Source organism: Geotrypetes seraphini, chromosome 10, assembly GCF_902459505.1.
Source record: "Geotrypetes seraphini chromosome 10, aGeoSer1.1, whole genome shotgun sequence".
Classification (NCBI taxonomy): Eukaryota; Metazoa; Chordata; class Amphibia; order Gymnophiona; family Dermophiidae; genus Geotrypetes; species Geotrypetes seraphini.
Window position 1 is genome coordinate 77,009,408 of NC_047093.1, and position 23,933 is coordinate 77,033,340.

The 23,933-nt window shown below is 40.6% G+C and overlaps 1 protein-coding gene across 7 annotated transcripts in view; it reads right to left on the reverse strand.

The window, feature by feature from the left end:
• LHX2 (LIM homeobox 2) overlaps positions 1-23,933 on the reverse strand; it is an 83,931-nt gene that overhangs the window by 40,278 nt on the left and 19,720 nt on the right. For all 7 annotated transcript variants that reach the window (XR_004540839.1, XR_004540842.1, XR_004540840.1 and 4 more), the window contains exon 4: positions 6,274-6,479. Coding sequence is in view for 1 of the 7 variants with exons in the window: in XM_033960662.1 (XP_033816553.1) it covers positions 6,274-6,479 (206 nt within the window). In the remaining 6 variants the exon portion in view is untranslated. The remainder of the gene's footprint in view (positions 1-6,273; positions 6,480-23,933) is intronic.

Consider the following 23,933-nt stretch of genomic DNA (forward strand, 5'->3'; position numbering starts at 1 on the left):
AATATTTATTTATCCCAATCTTCTGGTATCGATAGACTTGTATTCAGTGATTACACCTGGTAAAACGGGAAATATTTAATTGTTTATTTCATGGATATCTTCATTTTTAGCAGCAAGAAAGGCCCTGTCTATGGGGCTGAACTTAGATTTGGGAGTGTCAGTATTCATCTCAGCGAGCCTGAAAACTATGGGTTAGACACTAATATCTGTCGTTTCCAATAATTTTTACATGTCACCCCTTCCCACCCCCACAGTATTTTTTCCCAGATAGTAAATCATATGTAAACTAAGTTTGGTTGAAATCACTCCATGCGTTTCAGAGTTATGCTGGAACATACATACACACACAGATACATCCGATTATATATATATATGGATTTAAAATATTTCTAATCCGCTTAATAAACTAAGCAGCTCACAATATGACATTCATAATATCATTAAATAAAACTCCATTTATCAGATTTTACAAAGCCACACTTAAAACTCTAGCCCTGCTACAAAGAATCAGAATTCTACACTAACTTTTCTTCTAGATCAATGGTTCCCAACCCTGTCCTGATGGACCCCTAGCCAGTCAGGTTTTCAAGATATCACTAATGAATATGCATGAGAGAGATTTGCATATAATGGAAGTAGCAGGTATGCAAATCTCTCTCATGCATATTCATTAGGGATATCTTGAAAATTCAACTGGCTGGGGGTCCCGCAGGATAGGGTTGTACACAACTTTCAGTCGGCATAGGCAGCGGAATGCTGTTTTGTTTGGGGGGGCCCAGAGGCTCCACTCTAGGCCCAAGCAGAGTCCTGCAACACAACCTATCACCAGCTCCCGACTCCCCCACCCAACTCCTCCTGGCACTGTACTTTTAAATCTTTGGGCAACTTCCATGCAGCGTCAAACAGGCCTACCCCCGGAAGTAGAATGAAGGGTTCCACGGCAGGCCTCCTCATTGGCGCTGTGTAGTGGCTGCCCGAAAATTTAAAAGTACAGCACTGGGAGGAGGTGGGTGGGGGAATAGAGGCATAACCACCTAGCAACTGCCAATTTTGGGGAAGTTCGTGGCTTCAGTGGACTTCACTATTCCGAAGTTGGCACAGAAGCACCTAGCACCTCCTATTTAGGAAGCAGTAAGGGTCCGAGATACCAAGTAGTCAATTGAGGCTAAATTCAGTAAATACTGCTCAAAAGTCAGCGCTGAAAAAAATGGTGCTTAAAGCTAATTATATAACAAGCACTCAAAGATGAGTGCCGATTATAGAATAGCATTGAATGTTGATTTTGGTTCCCAAGACCCAGATCCTAGGATCCAATTTGGGTGCACATCCTCAGTATTCAATAGCATTGTGTGCAAAGTTTAGGAATACCCCATACCCATCCATGCACCTCCCATGGCCATGCTCCCTTTTTGTTTGTGCAATATGGGATTTACAAAGACTAGAGGACACTCGATGAAGTTACAGAGTAATACTTTTAAAACCAATAGGAGGAAATATTTTTTTTCACTCAGACAATAGTTAAGCTCTGGAATGTGTTGCCAGAGGATGTGGTAAAAGCGGTTAATGTAGCTGGTTTTAAAAATGGTTTAGACAAGTTCCTGGAGGAAAAGTCCATAAACTGTTGTAGAGACAGAAACGGGGAAAGCCACTGCTTGTCCTGGATCGGTGGCATGGAATGCTGCTACTATTTGGGGCTTTGCCATGTACATGTGACTTGGATTGGCCTCCGTGAAGATGGGATACTGGGCTAGATGGACCACTGGTCTGACCCAGTAAGGCTATTCTTATGTTCTTATTATTATAGACTTGCATGTAGCAAGAAATGCACCCAAATTCAACTTGGTGCCAGTTACTATCAATTAGCACACTATTATTGGCACTAATTTGCTCATTAGCCAATCTAGTTCGGGACACATTTTGGATCAGTGCCCAATCATGGGCACTATATATAGAATCAAGGAGTTAGTATGCAGTAAGTACAGCATGTTCAATGCCAAACACTTTCCATGTCCATTCTCCACCCAGTTCTGCCCTTCCAAATAAATGGCCTTAATGCGATGTGCAAACTGTAAATACATTGTGTTGGCTGTTAATGTGTGCCAAACTTCCCATTAAGAGCCTTATGTTCTGTAGTAAAAGGGTCCTATAGAATAAGATGGCAGCAGTGATGTAGTAATGGGGGCGAGGGGGGAGGGTCCACCCCAGGCGCCATTTATTTAAAAATGTATATACTGCATAAAAACTATGCGGCTTACAAAATGACGGTTCATAGACAACCCCGCGAAAGACAAAGGCGCGCGCCGACAACTGAGCGCAAGACGGAGGGGCGCGCCGAAGAAAATTACAGTTTTTAGGGGCTCCGATGGGGGGTTTTGTTGGGGAGCCCCCCCCCCAGTTTACTTAATAGAGATCGCGCCGGCGTTGTGGGGGGTTTGGGGGGTTGTAACCCTCCACATTTTACTGGAAACTTAACCTTTTCTCTAAAAACAGGGAAAAAGTTAAGTTTTCAGTAAAATGTGGGGGGTTACAACGCCCCAAACCCCCCCCAACACCCCCACAACGCGGCGCAATCTCTATTAAATAAAGTGGGGGGGTTCCCCCACACACACACCCTCGTCGGAGCCCTAAAAACAGTAATTTTCTGCGGCGCGCACCTCCGCGCTGCGCTCAATTGTCTGCGCGCACCTTTGTCCCGGCGCGCTTTTGACCTGACACCCAAAATGACATGCACACATATTTAAAATACTAAACATGTTTCGACAAGACGAGCACAATAAAACATTACATTACATTAGTGCTTTCTATTCCGCCAATATCATTATTAAAACCTTCTTTTAAATTCATCCTACAAGATGGAAAGACAAAATCCCATAAATACATCTACAGGACAGGAGAACATTAGCAGCAAATAGCATTAGCACATGAAGGCATTGACAAATAATTGCGTTTTCAACATTTTCTTAAAGTTCAGTCTAAAACCAAAAAAACTCTGTGGAGTGACGATGTTCCCAAATGGACTTTATTTGAAAGTATCAAAGTTCCAAAGGTACACTAAAATCATCCACATAAAATAATTCCATCCACATAAAAGTAAATCATCCACATAAGAGCCTTAAAGGACCTAGTCCGCTAGGGATACAGGACCCAACACAGTCTGCGTTTTGACAAAAAGTCTTCTTCAGGGGTTCCTGGGGGTCCTATAAAGGTGAGTACGTGGGAAACAATTGTGTGGTGAACCGGAAGTGAGACACTGCTTATAGGACCCCCAGGGATCCCTGAAGAAGACTTTTTGTCGAAACGCGGACCGTGTTGGGTCCTGTATCCCTAGCGGACTAGGTCCTTTAAGGCTCTTATGTGGATGATTTACTTTTATATGGATGGAATTATTTTATGTGGATGATTTTAGTGTACCTTTGGAACTTTGATACTTTCAAATAAAGTCCATTTGGGAACATCGTCACTCCACAGAGATTTTTTGGTTTTCTCTGGATTTTCTTCTTTGTGGATATTTTGGGGTCAATTCCTTTTGTTTTTTGTTTAAAGTTCAGTATCCCATCACAAAATCGCAGAATACCAGGCAGCGCATTTCAGAGCGTGGCACCTGCTACAGAGAGCAATCTTAACATGAGAGACTAACATCTTACCCTCCAAACTCAACTTCATACTGTTTTCCAATCTCAAACATGTTGGTGGAGGCGCCAGCTACCCTCTTCCTCTCCACCCACCCCCTTCCCAATCCTCCCCTTGCCACATGCGTGCCCCTCTTCCCTTCCCCCGTAACTCTAGTTCAAGCTGTTGCTCACGGCAGTCAACCTCCATGCGACCCCATCGGCTCTCCCGCTGACATCACTTCTGGGTGCCGCACATAGAAAGTGATGTCAGAGAGAGAACCGACGGGGTCGCGAGGAGTGGTTGACCGCCACAAGCAACAACTTCAACTAGAGGGAACGGGGGTGCACACAGCAGAGGGGATCAGGGAAGGAGCAGGGGACACACACACAAGGGTGGAGGAGGTGCACCAAAGCCTCAGACGCCTCTTACCCTCGCTACGCCACTAGGTGGTAGATACCTACCTTTGCACCCATTTTCTCTGCTTAGTGTCCCTTCCTATTCTAACTCTGTAGACCCTTTGCTTTTATTCCCAGTTCTCAAGAACCATCAACAGAATGGATTTTCAGAATACTCCTAATGAGGTTTATGTACCATGGAAGTACTAGGTATGCAAATCTCTCTCATGCATATTCATTAGGGATATCCTGAAAACATGACCTGTTGATTGTCCTTGAGGACTGGGAGTGAAGACCAAGGCATCAAGACCAAGGCATCAAGTAGGCTGCTTCAGTCTACTTGATGATTTGTATTACCGTATATACTCGAATATAAACCAATCCGATTATAAACCGAGGTAACCTTTTACACCCCCCCAAATGGAGGAAAAAGATTCACTCAAATATAATCCGGGGGGGTTATATTCAGTTGCCCTGCCTTGCACCCATACCACCTTCCTTCCTTCCTTCCCTTCCTCCTTCCCTTCCTGCCCAGCTCTGCACCCAGCCTCCAATGACCATTGCAGGCCTCCCTTAAGCCCTGGTGGTCCAGTGGTGAGCTTACACAGAAGCGATCCTTCCCACGTCCTGCCCCACTTCACTGCTAGACCACAAGGGTTCGGAAATGAAAACCTGGACCCATGGCCCAGCCCCCAGGCTTGCCCCGTTCTGCCCTGTTCCACCCCAGCCCCGCCCCCAGCCCCACCCCTTCAACCTGGTCGCTTGTCAGAAGGGCATCTGCGCATGCCCTGGTCTAACATGATGATGTCACACGCATGCGCGTGATGTCACCACATTGCATCCGGGCATGTGCAGATGCCACCCCGACGCTAGCTATAAGCTATAAGTGCTGGGTTTTGAAAAGCTGTCCGGACCCCCAAACATGTCCTCGAAAAGAAGGACATGTCCAGGGAAATTCAGACGTTTGGTAACCCTATTCAAAAGGTATCTTGGAGAGGGGTCTGGGAGGCAGAAGGGAAGCGGGATGATTTACAGTTGGCCAGGACAGGACGCGGGAGGAAGCACTCCTGTCCAGGCTCAACATTGGACCACCAGGGCTTAAGGCAGGCCTGCGGAAGGCCTGCAAAAGGCCCGGAAGGCAGGGTGCTTGACAGCTGGCCGGTACAGGACACAGGAAGTATCCCCTGTGGGAGGCCTGCAATGTGTCTGGGTAGGAGGAGGGGGAGCGCACAGACTTGAGGACCCGAATATTAACCGAGACCTCCATTTTGGGTCATTTTTGGGCACCAAAATCTCGGTTTATATTCGAGCAGCTTTGCTTTCCCACAACTATCCCACAACTAAAGATCTTCCATGCTTATCCTACTATTTCTTGAATTCCAGGACTGATTGTATCTCTCCCTCCGGGACATTCTTTCATGCGTCTCCCATTTTGCTGCTCATTTGTCTAAACCTCTTCCAGAGCCATATGGCAATTATTCCTTGTTCTAGACCTTTATTCTATTGCTTGGCTATGCTTGTCAGGAAACAGACAACACAGGGGCATTTCTGAATGTCATGACATAAATCCATACAAATGATCTGTCTGCTTAAAGAGTGTGTTGGTTTCATACAAAACCTACCTGACAATATAGGAGGGCATTTTATTATTTGACTTACAAATATACTCTAAGTCAGTACATACCCAGCCAGTCAGTTTTTCTGGATATCTACAATAAATATACATATGAGATTTGTATATACAATGTTCCCCGCGAATTCGCGGTTCACGGACCCAGTCTTTCACAATCTTCTCCGACTACCTCTTCCTGTAGTAAAGTCAGGCTACACCAATCAGGAGCTGCGTGTCAAAGCAGCTCCTGATTGGTGTAGCCCGACTTTACTACAGGAAGAGGCGGTTGGAGCAAACCGCGAGTGATTTCCTTCACCCGCCAGCACTCCAGCTGCCCTCTCCTGCCTCTCCAGCTGCCCTCTCCTGCCTTCCCTGCCTAAAAACTGCATTCATGGTTTTTCAAAATTTGCAGGGGGTCCTGGATTTCGGGGGAGTACTGTATTTCCTCCACTGTATACAAACGTCGCTCGTGCATATTCATTGTGGATGTTTTGAAAGCCAGATCGACTGTACCTGGATCAAGAAATCCTGTGCTAAGGAAATAGGATTTCAAGAGATACTCTCTTTATCTGGAATTTCACCGCCACAGTGTTTTGGTGAAAACCTAAACCTTCTTGTTTATGAATAGCTACGAAATGAATTTCATTGTCTTACCTGTAGGACTCTTTTGGTCAGGCCAGTCTTCTGAGCTAACTGTTTCAAGTCCTTGGCATCAGGATTGTGGTTAATAGCAAAATAAGACTTCATTGTCCGCAACTGATGGTGTTTGAATGAAGTTCTCATGCGCTTTGTTTTTTGACTACTGCTGTACTGCTGTTCCCTGTCCAAGTGGTCACCATCATTTTCATTGCAACTTAACGCTAAAGGGAAAAAGAGAAGAAATTACGATAGAATGTTTGAACCTCACTACACTTCATCACTGAGAATTACCTTAGCTGATCTCTGGTCACCATATAAAGAAATTTATCACCCTGGAATCCAAGAGAAATCTGTTAAGTTTGCTTATCATGCTGAAGACGACGATGGTGTACAATAATGAGACTTTGAGTGGCTATTCTTGTGCTTATGTTCATTCTGGAAACTTCTAGGGTCTTCCTATTACTGGTCTTTTTTTAAGATATTCATTTATCCCCCCCCCCCTTTTACAAAACCGTAGCGCAGTTTTTAGCGCCAGCCATGGTGGTAACAGCTCCGATGCTTATAGGAATTCTATGAGCGTGGGAGCTGTTACCACCGCTGCCAGTGCTAAAAACTGCGCTACGATTTTGTAAAAGGGGAAGTTAGTTTGATGTTAGTAAAGGCTCTTGATGTTGTTCTAACAATTTAACCCCTCCCCCCCCTTTTACAAAACTGTAGCGCGGTTTTTAGCACCTGCCATGGCAGTAATAGCTTCAACGCTCATAGAATTTCTATGAGCATCAGCGCTGTTACCGCCACAGCCAGAAAAAATAATGCCTTGATTGATACTTGTGGAATAACAGATTGATGTTTCAGAAAGTTACTAATGTCTATTTCATAAAATTCCTGAATAATTTTATTTTTCTTAATATTGTGGAAACCCTGTATTAGAGAGATTTCTCTTTTAAATGAGTTATGTTAATGACTTTGGAGCCCTTTTACTAAATTGTAGTAAAAATTTGCAGGTATTAGAGCTTAACACAGGACTTAACATATCCTGTGGGTGTTTCCTATCTATTCTACGTTGTGTTAGCATTCCTATTAAGAGTGCCCTGCCAGTCTTGTCGGGCAGGGTCATAACATTAGCTGAACCAAGGAACAGAAGGAAAGGTGGGGGGGATTGAGGAGGGTGAAGGGATAGGGAAGATAGGAAGATAGAAGAGGTGCTGGATTGGTTGAAACAGTTGTTAGGAAAGGGAAGATAGTTGGATGAAGTATAGGGATTGGTTAAAAGGGACAGAGGTTGGAACACTGAGGGAAAAACTTTTGGCGGTATAATTCATTTTGGATTTGGTGTGGCAGAGGGTGGATGTGAGGGAGGAGGGGTGGAAGGAGTGTTTCCCTCCCTCCCTCTCTCCCTGTTGGTGTTGTTGGGGTTGGTTAATGGTTTTCAGCTAGAGCAAGGAGAGGGGTGATGGGGGGGCCCAAAAAACATGGGGGATATTATTTGATGTGGCTGGAATTGGAATTAAATACATGTGATGGGGAAATAAATGAATTACTCATGGGCGTCAATGCCATGAGTTGGGGTGTGTGTGATCTGGCAATACTGTGGGTCATGCTATGGGGTGAAGTGGCAAGGAGTTGCTTGAGGGGATGAGCTAGTTTCGTCACCGAATGGCTCATAGGGGGAGGGGCGGGGAAAGAGGGGGGTTTGTGGTCCAGCCGCATTTACTGTGGTGGAATGTTACGGATAAAAGAATTAATTGTTGAAATGTTTAAAGTTCGGGGTTATAAATAAAGCTGCGGCCAAACATTTATTCCAGTTAACCAGTGTCTGTGGTTTATTAGAACAAATGTATTGAGGTTGACTGAAGGTGACGAAGTGTGAATGCTAATGTTATGTATTGTACCTGCTCTTAGTCCTATTTAGGAGGCAGTAAGTGGTCTTATGTTAACTACACATTAGCCAGTAAGCACACAATAAGTCCAGTGCATTAATTTCCAAATGCCTGCTATGCCCACTCTCCACCCTGACACAAAAAAGCACTAAAAGAGTCATTTCCTTGCAGTAACTGCTAAATTTCTACAAAGCCCCTTAATACAAGCAGTTACTATGGGTGTGGTAAACTGCAAGTTAACCCCTTAATTCTACAAACTTAGATGCACCTATTATAATTGTTAAGTGGACACTAATTGTCTTTAACTACCAATAATGAACCTTAAGTAGCATTGATTGGTGCTGATTGCATGTAACTCCATTTAGGCAAAGTTCTATAGGGGTATGGATAAAGGTCATGCATTTGATTCACCACCTTTCTCTGGTACAATCAAACTCAGTGCCTAAGTTCTATAGCACATAACTGCAAAGGGGATGTTAATATGGAAGGGGCATGTGCTCTTTATCCAGTTACACATGGAACTGACAGTAGTAAGGTGCGAGCATTTACACCAGCCTTTGACATGTAATAAAGGCTACCACCTAAAGATAGGCACTCAAATACCAATTTACCCTAGTATTCTACAATGCCTTCGGGCCTGGATTCTGTAAATGGCGTCGTTATCAGCAGCCGTCGATCTTGTGTCAACCACACAACAGCGCCATTTAAAGAATCACAGCTATGTGGAAAATAGGTGCCAGAAATGAAGGCCGGGGTTTTAAAGGCCTAAATTTCCAGTCCTTATATTCCATGAGAATCGCACCACATAGGTGCTTAACGACACCTAATGCCATTTCTGGCATTAACCACACCTACAATGGCATTGGGCATTGTAAAGCACCTATGTGGACAGGATATCGGTGGCCTTTTAGGAGGTGACTTTAAGCACCTCCGTTTTTTTAAACTGGCTTTTAATCGGTACAACCAATTAGTGTGTTGATTAAGCCAATTAAGCTAGGCAATGGTAGGGTACCTACCACCACCTACCTTAAGGCACACTATTGAGAATTTGAGCCTCGGTGCCCAACTTTTTTATATAGAATATTTCCTCAGCACTCAATTTTTTAACACCTACCTTTTGGCGCCCTTTCTTAAATCTACCCCTAAGTGCTTAACACAGTTTAGTAAAAGGGTCTATTTATTTTCCAATGGAGACAAACTACTGTGTTTATCCTTAAGAGAGCTGATGCAACATTCACAAGTTTGCTACACATGAACACAGAGCCATGATCCTAGTAACTAGGCCCCACTGCATAAAATGGGTCATGTTAAAATAGCCCATTAACGGAATCTATGTGCACTAACCCAATGGTAGACATTAATTACTTTTCCTCTACTCTGTGTCTACGAACTAGTGGGGAAGCTTACCGAATTCGACCCTTGATGCCATCAGGGAACGGAAGCTTGGTAAGGCTACACCACACTAATCCAAGTCTCATATAGTTTATGACCCTCTGTGCATGTTGTATTTTTCCCAGTGAAAAACTGGTAAACACTTTTTTGTTTGTAGCTATAATAATAATAATAATAACAGTTTATATACCGCAGGACCGTGAAGTTCTATGCGGTTTACAATGATTAAAAATGTTACAAATTGAGTAGAACTAACAAGTTAAAAACTAGTGACTAATAGCTCTAGAGATCATTTATTGTGGGAGAGATTGTACAAGTCAGCTGCCTAAGTACTTCTGGAACAGATATGTTTTTAGGTGTCTCCTAAATTCCCCATAAGTATTAGCAAGCATAACTAATTGTTCCAGATCTTTACCCTATAATACTGCTTGATATGAGAAAAGTTGTTGATGATGACTTTTACATTTACATCCTCTAACTGGTGGAGAAACAAAATTCAAGTGTGAGCTTCTTTTATGTCTATTGGTTGAGAAAGAGAAAGGGTCAGTTATATATTTAGGGGCTAAACCGAATATTACCTAAAAGCAAAAACATCCAAACTTAAACTTCACACGTGCCTCCATCGGCAACCAATGCAGGAGTCGGTAGGAAGGAGTTACATGATCGAACTTCTTCAACCCAAAAATCAGCCTGATCGCCGCTATATGCCATGCAGGGTAGTCTTGATATTCTACCCTGGCAGACTTCTATGGGCTACCTATGTCCCAGAAGTATCAAAGAAAGACAATTTAATCATGAATTATTAAAGCATGCGACTATTGGGCAGACTGAATGGATCGTTCAAGTCTTTATCTGCTATCATTTCCTATGTTACTATTTAATGATTAGTTGTTACTTTTCCTTTAATTCTTAAAGTTCATTTTTCAAGGAGGGGGGGTTTAAGTATAACATATTATAAAAAGTAATTTTATTACTTGTTATGATTATGAAGGGGTGGGAAGGGAGGGAGATAAGATTTTATGACTGGTATTATTGCTGACTATTAAGTGATATTCTCAATGTACAAATGTGTTTATGTATTATCACACTTATTGTACGTATAAAAATGAATAAAGATTTACAAAAATAATAATAATTTTTTTTATTTCATGTCAGTCTGTTAAACCTAACACTGGAAAAATATGTCACATTCATGTACTAGCTGATGGATGGGCTAGAAATGGAAAAAAAAAAAAAATCCAACAAATAAATAACTGACTGGGCATAAATTTTTTTCAACATTTGGTTTACTTTGGAAGAGTTTTGTAGCCATATTAGCTGCATGCTATCTGAGAGGGATAAAACTTTATTCACACTGAGCACTAAGCAGCATGCTTGAGGACTATGCTGGCGTTATTTATAACATTGGCAGCAAACCCAGCTATTTCTTTAAATAATGCTATATCACTTATTATCTTGTGGCTAGATTGTAAATACTTATGGCAGTAAAGTTTGCAACCCAGCACAAGGCAGGTTAATCCTAATATGACAGAAACAGTGCTGTGATTTCGTAAATGAGCCCCAATTGGCTTGTGTTGTGTTGTATGGCAGTGACTTTGCTGACGTCATGAAGTATAACAAAAAGCAAATTTCTCAGGGCAGGCCTAACCATTAGGCAAGACTAGACAATGGTGTAAGGCAACAGCTTCTGGAGGAGCAACCAAGATCAGTTGCAGTCAAAGCAAAGTAAGAAACATCTTGACAGCAAACCCAAAGAACAACACTGTGTATTTTTACCTGCAGTTATAGGGGTATATTTAAAAGTACAGCACTCAATTCGGTAAATAGAAACAAAATTTGGATGCCTAAAAAAATGTAGACAGCAAAACAACAAAAAGATTGTGGAACCGAAGATCGGATGTACCAGTTTGTAGTTTAATAAGCATCCAAATAGCATAAGAAAAATAATCTTAAAAACAATTCACGAAGGGTGGATACACAAGCGACCCACATGATAAAAAATCAATTAATGTATAAAATACAAATGACCCAACACGGACTGTGTTTCGGCAAAGTTAAAATGGCTTCCTCAGGGGTCTTATGGGGGTCCTAAAAGATGGAAAGAGAAAAGATTTAATCTAATCTAATATTTATGAGCCGCTCTATACCTAACTAGGTTCAAGGCAACAAATTTAGAAAAAATATATTTATTTATTTAAAATAACCAAGAATAAGTGGTGGTGCACATGTAATAAAAATGAATGTGTGAATGATGAATTAGTGTGTGAGGTGGAATAAAATGATGAAAAGCCAATGATGGTAAAGCAGGACAAATGGTAATTAATCCCAAAAAATATGTGTGGTAATGGAAACTCTAAAAGAGGTGAAACATGATGTCAACATTGTTGAAAATCCTCAGTGGAAAATCTTCATTGAAAATAATCCACTTGTGCAGCCTTATATTGGTCACACTGTCAGAAGAGAAAGATCATTGGAGAAGGACATTATGTTTAGGAAGATCAAAGAAACCAGGCAAAGAGAGAGACCTGCAATCAGATGGCCGGACATGTTGAAAACAACCGTGGGGAGGAACTTCTTGGACTAGCACAAAACAGATCTCTTTTTAGATCTGTAATTCATCAAGTTGCTAAGACTCTAGCACGAGTCGATGGCACCTAACTAAATCATTGCTATTTTTTAGGGGGGTGTCAGGGGTGGAGAGTGGGCATTTCTGCACTAACCAGTTAGTGCATCTACATTACCACACAAAAGGACTTTATTTGTGCCGGTATGTACCAGTACAGTGTACCAGTACTCTTTTTACTTGCTCCCCCCTCCCCCCAACAGCACCTATGGCCTGACATCTTCCCTCTTCCATCCTCAACTCCCTTTCCCAAATCTAATCTTCCATTTGGTTTTCCAAAAGTCAGCAGTGGCAGCGATTCCTAAAAACTGCCCTGCTGCCGGCCCAGCCTCTTCTCTCTATCATGTCCTACCTCGGAGGAGGAGGGGTGCCAGACTGTAGCTGGGGGTGGAGGAGTGGGAAGGAGAGAGAGCGTCTGTGTGTATGTGAGTGAGCAAGAACAGGAAGCAGAAGGAAGAGACTGAACTCTGTGGGAAACGGCTAGACAGAAGGGAGGGAGGGCGACTTAAAGCTGAAGATTCATCTACTGCATCCAGTATTCTTACACCAGCCCTGATGTCCCCTCAAAATAAAATTATAACAGGTAGCACCTTCTCATGATCTCTCTCTCTCTCTCTCTCTGAAATGGTAACAGATGTCACAGTGTCTGTAGCTAGCCCAAAATAATTGCAACCCATATTTTCTCAGAGAAGAAAAGAGTTAGGCATTTGGTTTAATGACATATAAAAAGTCCGTATGATCTTCTTGTGAATCAAAACTGATCCAATGACCTGTCTATTTTCTGAGACCAATAAGGAAAATCAAAACATATGCCACCGATATTCAGCTGCCGCCTGTGGTGAACTCAGTGTTCAATGCTAGGCCATATCCGGTCACTGACACTGAATATTCAGGGTTTTTTTTAAGTTGGCAAGTACATGCCCAATTAACTCGATATTCAGAGCTAATGCCATTTATTGATACATAAAGATGGATTGGTATTTATGATGTCTTATTTAAGCACTAATATTGGCCAGTTAGCTCTGAATATTGGGAGTAGAGAATGACACATTTGTCCCTGTCCCCGCAGGAACTCAATTTCTCCGCCCCATCCCCGTGAGTTTTGTTGCCATCCCTGTCGCTGCCCCATTCCCGTAAGCTCTGATTTAACCGCACAAACCTCGAACACTTATGATTTTAAAGTGTTTGAGGCTTGTGCAGATGAGAACGGAGCGTGCAGGAATGGGGCAGGGACAGGAAAAGAACTCTCTGGAATGGGCCAGAAAAATGAGTTCCCGCGTCATTCTCTAATTGGGAGCTAACCAGACTCCACCCTTGAAATGTCCCTGGAACATCACCAACATAGCTGGCTTGCGCTTTGGCACTACAGTCATTTTCAGCTAAGATAACTGATTAAGTGCTGCTGAAAATGACGGGAGAGCCGTTGATAATAAGCAAGTTAACTGGTCAGAGGCCATTCCTGGCTGATTAACTCGCTTTGAATATCGGCTGGAAGGATTTCAAAAGACTTCCTCCAGTAGAATTTTGGAAAACATCAAGAACAATCCAACAAAAAAGCTAACAGCCCACAAGCGACAATTACATATTTGCAAATCCTACACCTCATTTTTGAAAGCAGATGAGTAAGTAGTTTGTTAGGCCACACCAAAAAATAAAAACTGTTCAAATACAGTAAAGCCAAAAAATAGAAGCAACCATAACTAGATCAATGAATGTGTTAACATGCAAACTTTTGGAGACACTCAGGCCCAGATTCTGAAAAGTGCCGTCCTGATTTTAGGCAGCTGTAGGCGTCCTACAGCTGTCTAATCAACCAATCGAGATGCACGTTTTTTAAAAATAATGTTCCCCAGGCAGGCCGCCTATATTGAAGGTGCCTCCGGGAGCCTAGGGAGGCCCACAAGACGCCTAAGCTCGCCTAAGTAGAGGAAGAGACGCTTAAATGCTGGCCTACATTGTAAGTAGGCGCGGCCGCTATACTTATCACAGCAAGGGATCTCTCTGCCGTGATAAGTATAGCGGCCGCGGCCGCCTGTCCGATTGCCGGCAGAAGGGTGCCCAACCCTTCCTGCCGGAAGATGCCCACCCCCCCGACACTACCGATCAATGGCAGGAGGGTGCCCAATCCCTCCTGCTGGAAGATGCCCACCCAACACTACTGATCACCGGCAGGAGGGTGCCCAATCCTTCCAGCTGGAAGACGCCCCCCCTCCGGACGCCCACCCCCTCGCTAACAGCCCTCCGCCCGCACTAACAGCTACCAATGACCACCCCTAACTTCCCCCCCAACTAACCTCCCCCCCAAACTAAACTTTAATTGTTGGCCGGCCGGACGAGTCTTGGTACCATCCAGCCGGCAGGCCCGCCTCGTCGAAATGAGGCAGGCCCGCCCCTTCCCGGCCCATCCCGCGAAGCCTAAGGCCTGATTGGCCCAGGCTCTAGAAGCCTGGACCAATCAGGCCTTAAGCATAGCGGGTCTGCCCATCCCCACTAAGTCTAAGGTAGTGTCGGGGGGGGAGGGCGTCCGGAGGGCGGCGTTCTGGCAGGAGGGGTTGGGCGCCCTCCTGCCGGCAATCGGACAGGTGGCCACTATACTTATCGCATCAGGGAGATTCCTTGCCACGATAAGTGTAGGGGCTGCGTCTATTCTAACCCAATTCTGTAACCGGCGTCTGTAACATGGACGCCGGTTACAGAATCGGGGTTAGAGTAGGCCCAATTCTGTATTGGTCGCCCCTCCTGGGCCATCCTATACAGAATCTGGGCCTCAGTTCTCTTTAAGGCAACCTTATTTTTTCTTAGTTTCATTCTGAAATATCGATAAAATTCATCAAACAACCATTTTGGATCCAATTAAACTGGAATATCATGAAAGAGAATAGAAAGTGTGAACAATGGTTCTTAGGGTACAAAATTCAAACTGGTATTGAAGTTGCTCTGGTTGTATTCATAAAGTGAAAAACAACCCAGAAGGCATTTAGCTAATCAACCCTCCCCCCCCCTCCCCTTTTACAAAACCACAAAAGCGGTTTTTAGTGCTGGCCGGTTTGCTGAACGCTCCACACTACTCCCGATGCTCATAGAGTTTCTATGAGCGTCAGGAGCAGCGCAGAGCATTCAGCGCATCGGCCTGTGCTAAAAAAAATGCTATCGCAGTTTTGTAAAAGGGGGGGGGAAATGTCTGCCTATGGTGTCCCACTAATGTTTTAAGAAATGTATGTGAGCTCCACTGACTTGTGATCCGAGACTGAGAAAATATGAAATACAAATGAATATGTCATGTCCTAGGAGTTCAAACCTGCCAGTGATATGGGACTTCTGTGTGGGTCTCATAAGGCAACCACAAAAAGCATCTTCGGTCTATCGCAAAGTTAAATTTAAGAGAATAAATGCATGTGCTGTGCTGCAACAATTGTGAGAACATGATTTTGGAGTAAAAATTGATGATGACTTAGGAAAGGTCTTTTGGGGGGAATGTATGCAGGCCCGTCTTGTCAGCTTTTATAATTCAGTCTTTATTTTATGTTGCCCATCGAGCATTCCAGACTGTCTCACCAAAGATCTAGTCTATGTTGGACCTGCAAATCCAATGTGGGTACCTTTTATCATGTGTTGTTTGGGTGCATTGCTATCAAACTATTTGGGGATGTAGTTTGGCAACGTATACAAGATGTGTTAGGAATTCATACTGGGCTGATTTATGAAATTGTTATTCTGCGTTCAGCAGTCCTATCCCTCATAGTTTGTAAGTACACGGCCAAACTATTTGTCAGTCTAATGCAGGGGTAGGGAACTCCGGTCCTCGAGTATTCCAGTCGGGTTTTCAGGATTTCCCCAATGAATATGCATTGAAAGCAGTGCATGCAAATAGATCTCATGCATATTCATTGGGGAAATCCTGAAAACCCAACTGGAATACGGCTCTCGAGGACCGGAGTGCCCTACCCCTGGTCTAATGGGTTTAGCAATTCAACATGTTTTATCAGAATGGAAAGATAGCACAGCCTTTTCTTTTTCAGCATGGTGGAATGAAATTTGCCTAATACGTAAATATAAGGAAGAAGTTGCTATTAGGTGATGTAAGATACACTATTTTAAGAGGGTCTGGGCTCTTTTGGATAACTATTGTAAATTACATACTATCTGACTTCCTTTTATCTCTTTATCTTTCACTCCTAATTTGTCGGCTGGTATATTTTTGCTGGGGGGAATGTTAAGTTGTTGTTGGGTGACTTTTGTAATGACTTGTACTGTAATTTTAAAATTAATAAATACATTTAACAACAAAAAAAAAAAACTATGCTCATTCTCCATTCACCACCATATTTACTTGTTATGTGATAAATAAGTTAATTGGTTCCAATATTGTCAGGAAGAACTACATGGAAATGGTGCTCAAAGTTCAGCACTGATAAAACTTGACAATGAAGAGTGGTAATTTATAACAGGTATTCTGGGATAAACTTTGGGTGTGAGAAGTTATACCAACTGAAACTGAGTATAAATTTAAGTGTGCAGGTTGGATGTGGATCCCCTAAATTTTATAACACTGCATTTTTAGGGCATGCTCTCCCCTACCTCCATGGTCATACTCCTTATTCTATAAATTATATATGTTTTCATGTGGATCTGCCATTTCTGTCCCATTTCTGCAACTTGCATCCATTAGAACACTTTTTTATGCTGAAATTTTGGCACAGTAGTGCCTAAAACTTATCTGTAATAACCCGCCTAAAGCCTAAATGGCTTACAGGGAAACAGAGAACAGTTAAGCTCTGGAACGCGTAGCCAGAGGTTGTGGAATGAGTGGATAGCGTAGCTGGTTTTAAGAAAGGTTTGGACAAGTTCCTGGAGGAAATGTCCATAGGCTGTTATTGAAAAAGGAATGGGGGAAACCACTGCTTACCCTGCATCAGTAGTATGGAATATTGCTACTCCTTTGGTTTTGGCCAGGCACTAGTGACTTGGATTGGCCACCATGAGAATGGGCTACTGGGCTTGATGGACCATTGGGTCTGACACAGTAAGGCTCTTCTTATGTTCTTATGGGTTACAGAATAACATCCAGTGCCAATTTAGTCAGTTAGGCCAAGATTCTATAAATGACGCCTAAAATTAGGCACTTAGATGACACCTAGTCGATCTAGGCACCTAACTTCATTTGCTTAATTGGCACTGTCAATTGAAAGCACCATAGAAAAAACAAAACCATTTAAAAAAAATTAATTACCTGGTAGGCATGGCTAGAGGTGGATTCTGAGCGGATTTTGGGTGTGGTTTGACTTAAGCATTGATAGGCGCCTAACTTATATGCACTCATTTTAGGCCAAGAAAGCCCTGGCCTAAATGGGAGTATGCCTAAGGTATTAAAGCCTACCACTAGGCACAATTCTATAAACAGCATCTAGTAGATGACTGACAATCATGCTCAACGGCACCTAGGAGTTAGACGCTGTTTATAGAATCAGAACCTTAGGGCTCCTTTTACTAAGCTGCGCTAGTGGTTTTACCCCGCGCGCTAGGCGCTAACACCTCCATTGAGCTGGCGTTAGTTTTTACGCTTAGCGCAGGGGGCATCCGCTAATCTGAAGAGCACTAAAAACGCTACCGCAGCTTAGTAAAAGGAGCCCTAAGAGTTTGGTAAGTGCAACACATTCAGTGCCAAACATATCCCTTGCCTATTTTCTACCTAGGCTCCACCCAGTTCCACTACCTTCCAAAAAAATGGCCTTAATTCATGACTTGTATCCAACACCCTTCAGAATGACCCTTAACATGATATATTTACAGCTAATGCATGGTAATTGTTCACATATTAGTGCATGTAAGTGTGTGTAAGAATGAATACCACAAATATTAAATTGGAAAAAAGAAGAATATTAATGAATTTATGTTAATCTTTATGGAAATGAATTTTGGTTCATTTTTATTTTTGTAATTCTTTTATGCATCGCTCTTGGTTTTGGAAATTATCTGCTCTTTAAAAACTGTTTTGGTAGCACAAATGTTTGCTTTGCTTCTATAGGACAGATAACAAAAATAATAACTGATGCTGTAAAAGCAGACTTTTATGCCCAGAAGTAATTTAGCACTATAGGGCAAAACTATTTTATTTAAAAAAAAGTGGGCCAGTAATAATTGCCTTTAACAGTTATGATGAACAACCTTACAATAATTTGGAAAGATATTTTTAAACAGCTGCAATCTACTATGGGTTCACCTCATCCTGGATGTTTCATAATTCTAAAAATATGTGAAATAAAATTCAAAAGGTGAAAAGCAAAACTTGCTAATAGGAGGGGGTGCTGAAATGTTCTCAGCCCAACCAAGAAGAGAATGACATGGATATGGTTCAATCAATGATCTGAAACACTGTCAAAAACACAGAATTTTGTTTCTGCAAATTGGCACTTAACCAAATAAGTAGCAAAATAACACCTAGAATTTAGGAAGTTGGTTGATTGGGCTGAGAACCTTTCAGCACCCCCTTATATCTCTTCTTTAATCTATGTCAGTTTTCCTCACTGCTACAAATGCATAAATCCATAACTTCATTTCCATATGTAAATACATAAAATTGTTAGAAAGCCAAGCAGAGAATGAGCATGAGCTATTAGGCATTGGACCTTATTCACCAATTAAAATATTTGCTAATTAAAAGCAGATTGAATGGTAACAGGTGGACTCAGATCTTAAACACTGGTTTCCAGCTAGGTATGTTTCCTTTTTGGATAGGTTAAAAATTAACATGAATCACTACTGTTTCATAGTTTAGCAAGTCTACTTTTGATAGGACATGCATTACCGATGTTAAAAATTTATGTATGGATTTAAATGCCTTTTAAAGTGTAGGCGGTGTTTTTCTTTCTTTCTTTTTTTTTTTTTTTTAACAAACCCTGATACCCGATATAAAAGCTGGTAGGTGGATCGCAAGACTGAACAACGCACATGGAGTTCCTTTTATATTTCCTTGTCACACATCTCCATTGCTACATTTTGTTCTGCTATGTATTTGTGTCTATGTCTTTGCTGTCTGATATTGCCTTTATAAATAGGGTCAGTCCTTAAGCGTCGGCAACTGAAAGATTGAAGTATGAAAAAGTTTATCAATGATACAGCGTTATCGCTGTCAATCACAGAAACATAAAATTTCAATAAAGTAATATCTAAAAGAACAAAGTCCAACACAGCACATTGAAACTCATGTTCCATGCTTTTTCTGTGATGAGTTTCTAAGACACTATCCAATGCATAGAGATCCTAATTAGCAGTAATGAATTTTGGAAGACCAAACAGAAAAGGGGAAGAAAGTGTCTTCATGAAATTAGTTTTAAAAAAATAACAAGCAGGGACAGTTTTACTCCTCCATGAAGGGCAAAGGATAGACAATAATTATATTTAATTATTTCATGTCAGATCTTCTGTTTTCAGAAATCAAAATGTTCTGCAATATGTGAAAACCCTACATTGAGCTTCTTAGCTAGCTTTCTTATTACTTATCATCATCTTTCATTGAATTAGTCAAAGAGGAATTAAAAAAAAAAAAAGTAGGTGGTATAAGAAGCAGATAGGGGTTTAGTTTTCTGTTCCTTTTTCAGAATTTGGGACAAGAAATGTGAACGAGCTGGAAAACAAGTGTTCACCTAGAGCTACCATCCTCAAATTTCCTCTAGGGGGAGATAGCGGACTAAAATTCTCTTCTAACCTCTGTTGTCAGATCAGAGTGCTGAAAAGGGACAGCTTTTTACCAAGCAAAAGCGAGCAAATGGGATAATGCATTTTCAAATAACCCTAGTTAAATACAATTTCTGTAATGCAGTGAAAGCTATACCAGGCGTACTTTTTTTTTTATTCTGTAAATAAATTGAATTCCTGGGCAATTATTGATTTGATCATATTAAGCAATGCTTCATTTCCTAAAGCTGCTGGTGTTAGTAGGATCTTGCTGTTAGTTTGTTAATGCAAGAATCATTCGGATCTAGAGGTTTTCCTTTCCTCTTAATTAAGTCAATTCAATAGAGCTAAAGAGCTTGTAAAAAAAATCATGAATAATTTACTCGGGATCGGCGATTAACCCATCGGGTTTTAAACCCCATCGTTGTCAGTGAACCTGTAATAAAAATTAACTTAGCTTAGTTTTAATAACTAGAATATTGCAGCTTCCATTGTCTAAGTAATAGACTTTCAAGGGGAGAAAAAAAGCCAGTAATTAACCCAACAGATAAAAGTAGCCTTGAATCCCTGGTGCAAGTAGATTTTGAAGCATTGGTTTTTATTTTGGCTTCCCCAGCTTCTCTCTCTCTCTCTCACACACACACACACACACAAATACACCTCACCTCTTTCCCTTTTGTATTTTCCACTTATTTTTCTTACTATCTTTATGTGCAGTTCTCATTCTTTATTTTTTATTTTAGTATTTTTGAATATACATGCCTACCAACCTCTCTAGACTGATCATATGTTCTCATCCTTTCTTTTAAATGCCCCACCCCCTTAATATACATGTATGCTAGGGTTTGTCTTTTTTTCTTGTATAACTGTTCAAATCAACAAAAATATGTATGAAAAGGAAACTGGCTGCAAAATTTCAGAGAATAAGGGATATACAAAGGTGCGTTAGACATTTCAGCGCATTAGCATGTAGCGTGTGGTTAGCGTGCACTAGTAAATGTTCTAATTACAAAAATCTGTATTCATTATTTTGATATAAGCTTAAGATTTTGTTTATTCAGATCATGTTTGTACTATCTTGATATAACCAATTTATTTTATTAAGTAGTTTTTAAAACATGTATTTTTGATGTTGTGCATGAGTAGCCAAAGAAAGAAGGGGATATTCCATGGGTGAGAGGTATTAGAATAATGCCTATAACAACCAGTTTTGGGAATGGAATGGAACATATCAGAGAATTCTGAAAACATTATATAGGTAATTTTGTGATTAATATGAAGTGATTCTTTCTAGAAAATCTGCTAACAGAGAAATAAGTCTAAATAGCCACTTTTTTCATGCTAATTAAGTAGTTTAAAAATTAGATTGTTTAATGTGTTTGTTAAAGTTGGCAGATTCTGTTTTAAGATTAACGATTTTCTTCTGAATATTAATTTTAGAAGTCTGCCTATTTTTGTTTCATATGGGTAGAACCCGGTATAACGTAGAAACTGTTATTTTAAGGAAACTTGGTCATCAAAGATAACATCCTATCGCCAACAAATAAATTATCTCAAAAGGATCAGCATTTTCTTTTTCTTGAAGCAGCTTTTTTTTTTCCTGTTTTTCACGATCTAGTTACTAAGAGATAGAAGCATTAAACTATTTTTCCAATTTTTCTGTCCATTTAAAGGGGAAAAAATAGTAGTGCCTCTGGTTCCACAAGAATTCAAAGGGGATGCAAGACTAAGGGAAAGCAAAGTCCAATAATCACGTCTTCTGTTCTATAGTGCCTAACTGAAGCTTAGGTATGACTCAATGCGAAGAATTCATAGACCAACGTAATGAAAACCTAAAATTCAAACTAGATTCCAGGGTTGTTGAACTAGTAAGGGTAATAATAAGGGTAATGCATTTGCTATATTACCTATATACAGGTACATACTAGTAACCCAGATCTTAGTGCCAGCACATTCCCTAAAGTCTAGAAATAATTTTTGGATCACATCTTAAATTTCATCCTAAAGTCAATAGTCGAGATCATCGAATACCTGGCATTCTAAGCTAGAACCTTTAAAAAAAATGTTTTTTTTTAAATGCAGCCAAAACAATAAGAACGATTTGTAGCTTACTCATCAATGACATTAAGTCTAGCAACAGAGCAGCTTTATATCACATATATCAGGAAATTTCAATTTCTGACAATAGGATGCAAATAATTAATTTTAAAATGTGGATGAAATATATAGAACATTTCTAAATTTATATATTTTGTAGGTTTATCGGTACTGCATTAAATGTGTTTATTTTCATGTTGGGGGGGGGGCAGAAAATATTTCCAACATAGGACCTGACTTTTCTGATATCTTTTTTTAGATACATTTAACTGTTTTGATATTCATGAAAGACTAAACCTAAATGAATAAAATACTCCAGGCTGTGGGAGGTTTTGGCCAAAATCATAGAGGAACTATTTTTATTCAGAACGCTTTTCAGGTGCTCCCATGTTCACTAAGCTTTCAGACATTGATTCACTGAGCTACAAAACCATCAAACTCCAATCCAACAAAGTGAAAGAAGAAATTATGGTCACAGAGGCACTCTAAAGAGAGAGAGCGGTGGGGCGGGGGGGGGATGGGAATCTTTTTGAAGTTCCGGCTTCCTTCTGAGCTATTTTCCACTTGTCAGGATCCATCCACATCTAAACTCCATCAACCTAAATTTACCAGTCCACTACAAACTAAGACTTGTTGAAGTACAAAAAAAAAACCCAACCAGTTCCATTTGTTCTACGAATCAAAAATATCATTGATTTCTCAATATTTCGTTAGGTTCTCTCCAATAATGCACAAGTTCTACAAATCCTAGCTAGGATAACAGCAAGTGAACATTTAAAATTCTCATCCTATGTGCTAAATGTTGTCCATAAGAAGTTGTTTTATCTTATTTTAATTTGCTTATAGATATCTTGAAATACATGTTGAAAACAAATAATAAAATGGTACAAATAATTAATATTCTTAACGTCCACAGACCTACTTTCAATTTTGTGAAAAACTTGATGATATAAGAGGGAAGAAAGGAGTAAGCAACTGGAACTGGAGAATGGTTCTCCAGATTGTTTCCTTTAAGTAGGTAAAATCGTGTTATTTCTTTCTTGACTGGAAAGAAAATGGACGGACTTTAAACACAGAGCCATTTTAGATGAAAACAAATCAAGGACTAATTCTATTTGATATGTATAAGTCCCACACTGCCGAAGAGTAGAACTAGTAGGTCCAATCTGGAAGGGATCTACTTTTAACCAATTATAACAAGAGTTACTGCAACCTGAATCTTACTGAAAGTTTTATGATCGTTCCACAAAAAATATATATATATATATCTCAAATTCTTAATTCATATTGCGTTTTACATATTCCAAATCAGTACTATATGCGAAATCTTCCTGTATGCCTTTTATTGACAGTCTGTTGTGTGCTTGTATTGCTCATACCCTCCCCTATATTTTGTAATTGTATTTCAAAAATATTTATTAGCTGATAATTTTAACAGTTTCATCAGACCTGACTATTCTAAAACAGGGTGCTATTAAAAATAAAAGCTTAATTTTCATCTTTCGGTGTACTCTCATACAGATTCGTATGATTTGGGGAGCAAAATATCCACAAGGTTTTAAAGTTTGCAAGCATGAAATCAGAACAGAAGCAAATTAACTCTTTGCTCTATTAACCCTTTCAGGACCATAAGGATCGTAGGCCAATTTTTGTGGTTTTGACGACATTTTTATGGTAAAAAGGGCTTGCAGATGCCAAAAAATTGATTTTTTTGGTGAAATATCATTATTTTTTTTTAAAAAAAATCAAACTTCTGGCTTATGGACAGTGTGGCAAGTGAATCTTCTCGTCAATCTGGCAACGACGCTAATGAATGAATGTCGGAACCAGTTTGTTTACATAAAGGCAGTATCATATGGAATCCGTACATATCAAATTTAGAACTGTAGACTATCCCAATCAAAATTTATAGGATTTTAAAGTTATGGGACAAATATGTCCCTTGGTCCTGAAATGGCTACACCCTCTTTCAGACGGCTAAGTTCTGATGCTTAGCAAAACCTGTGGTA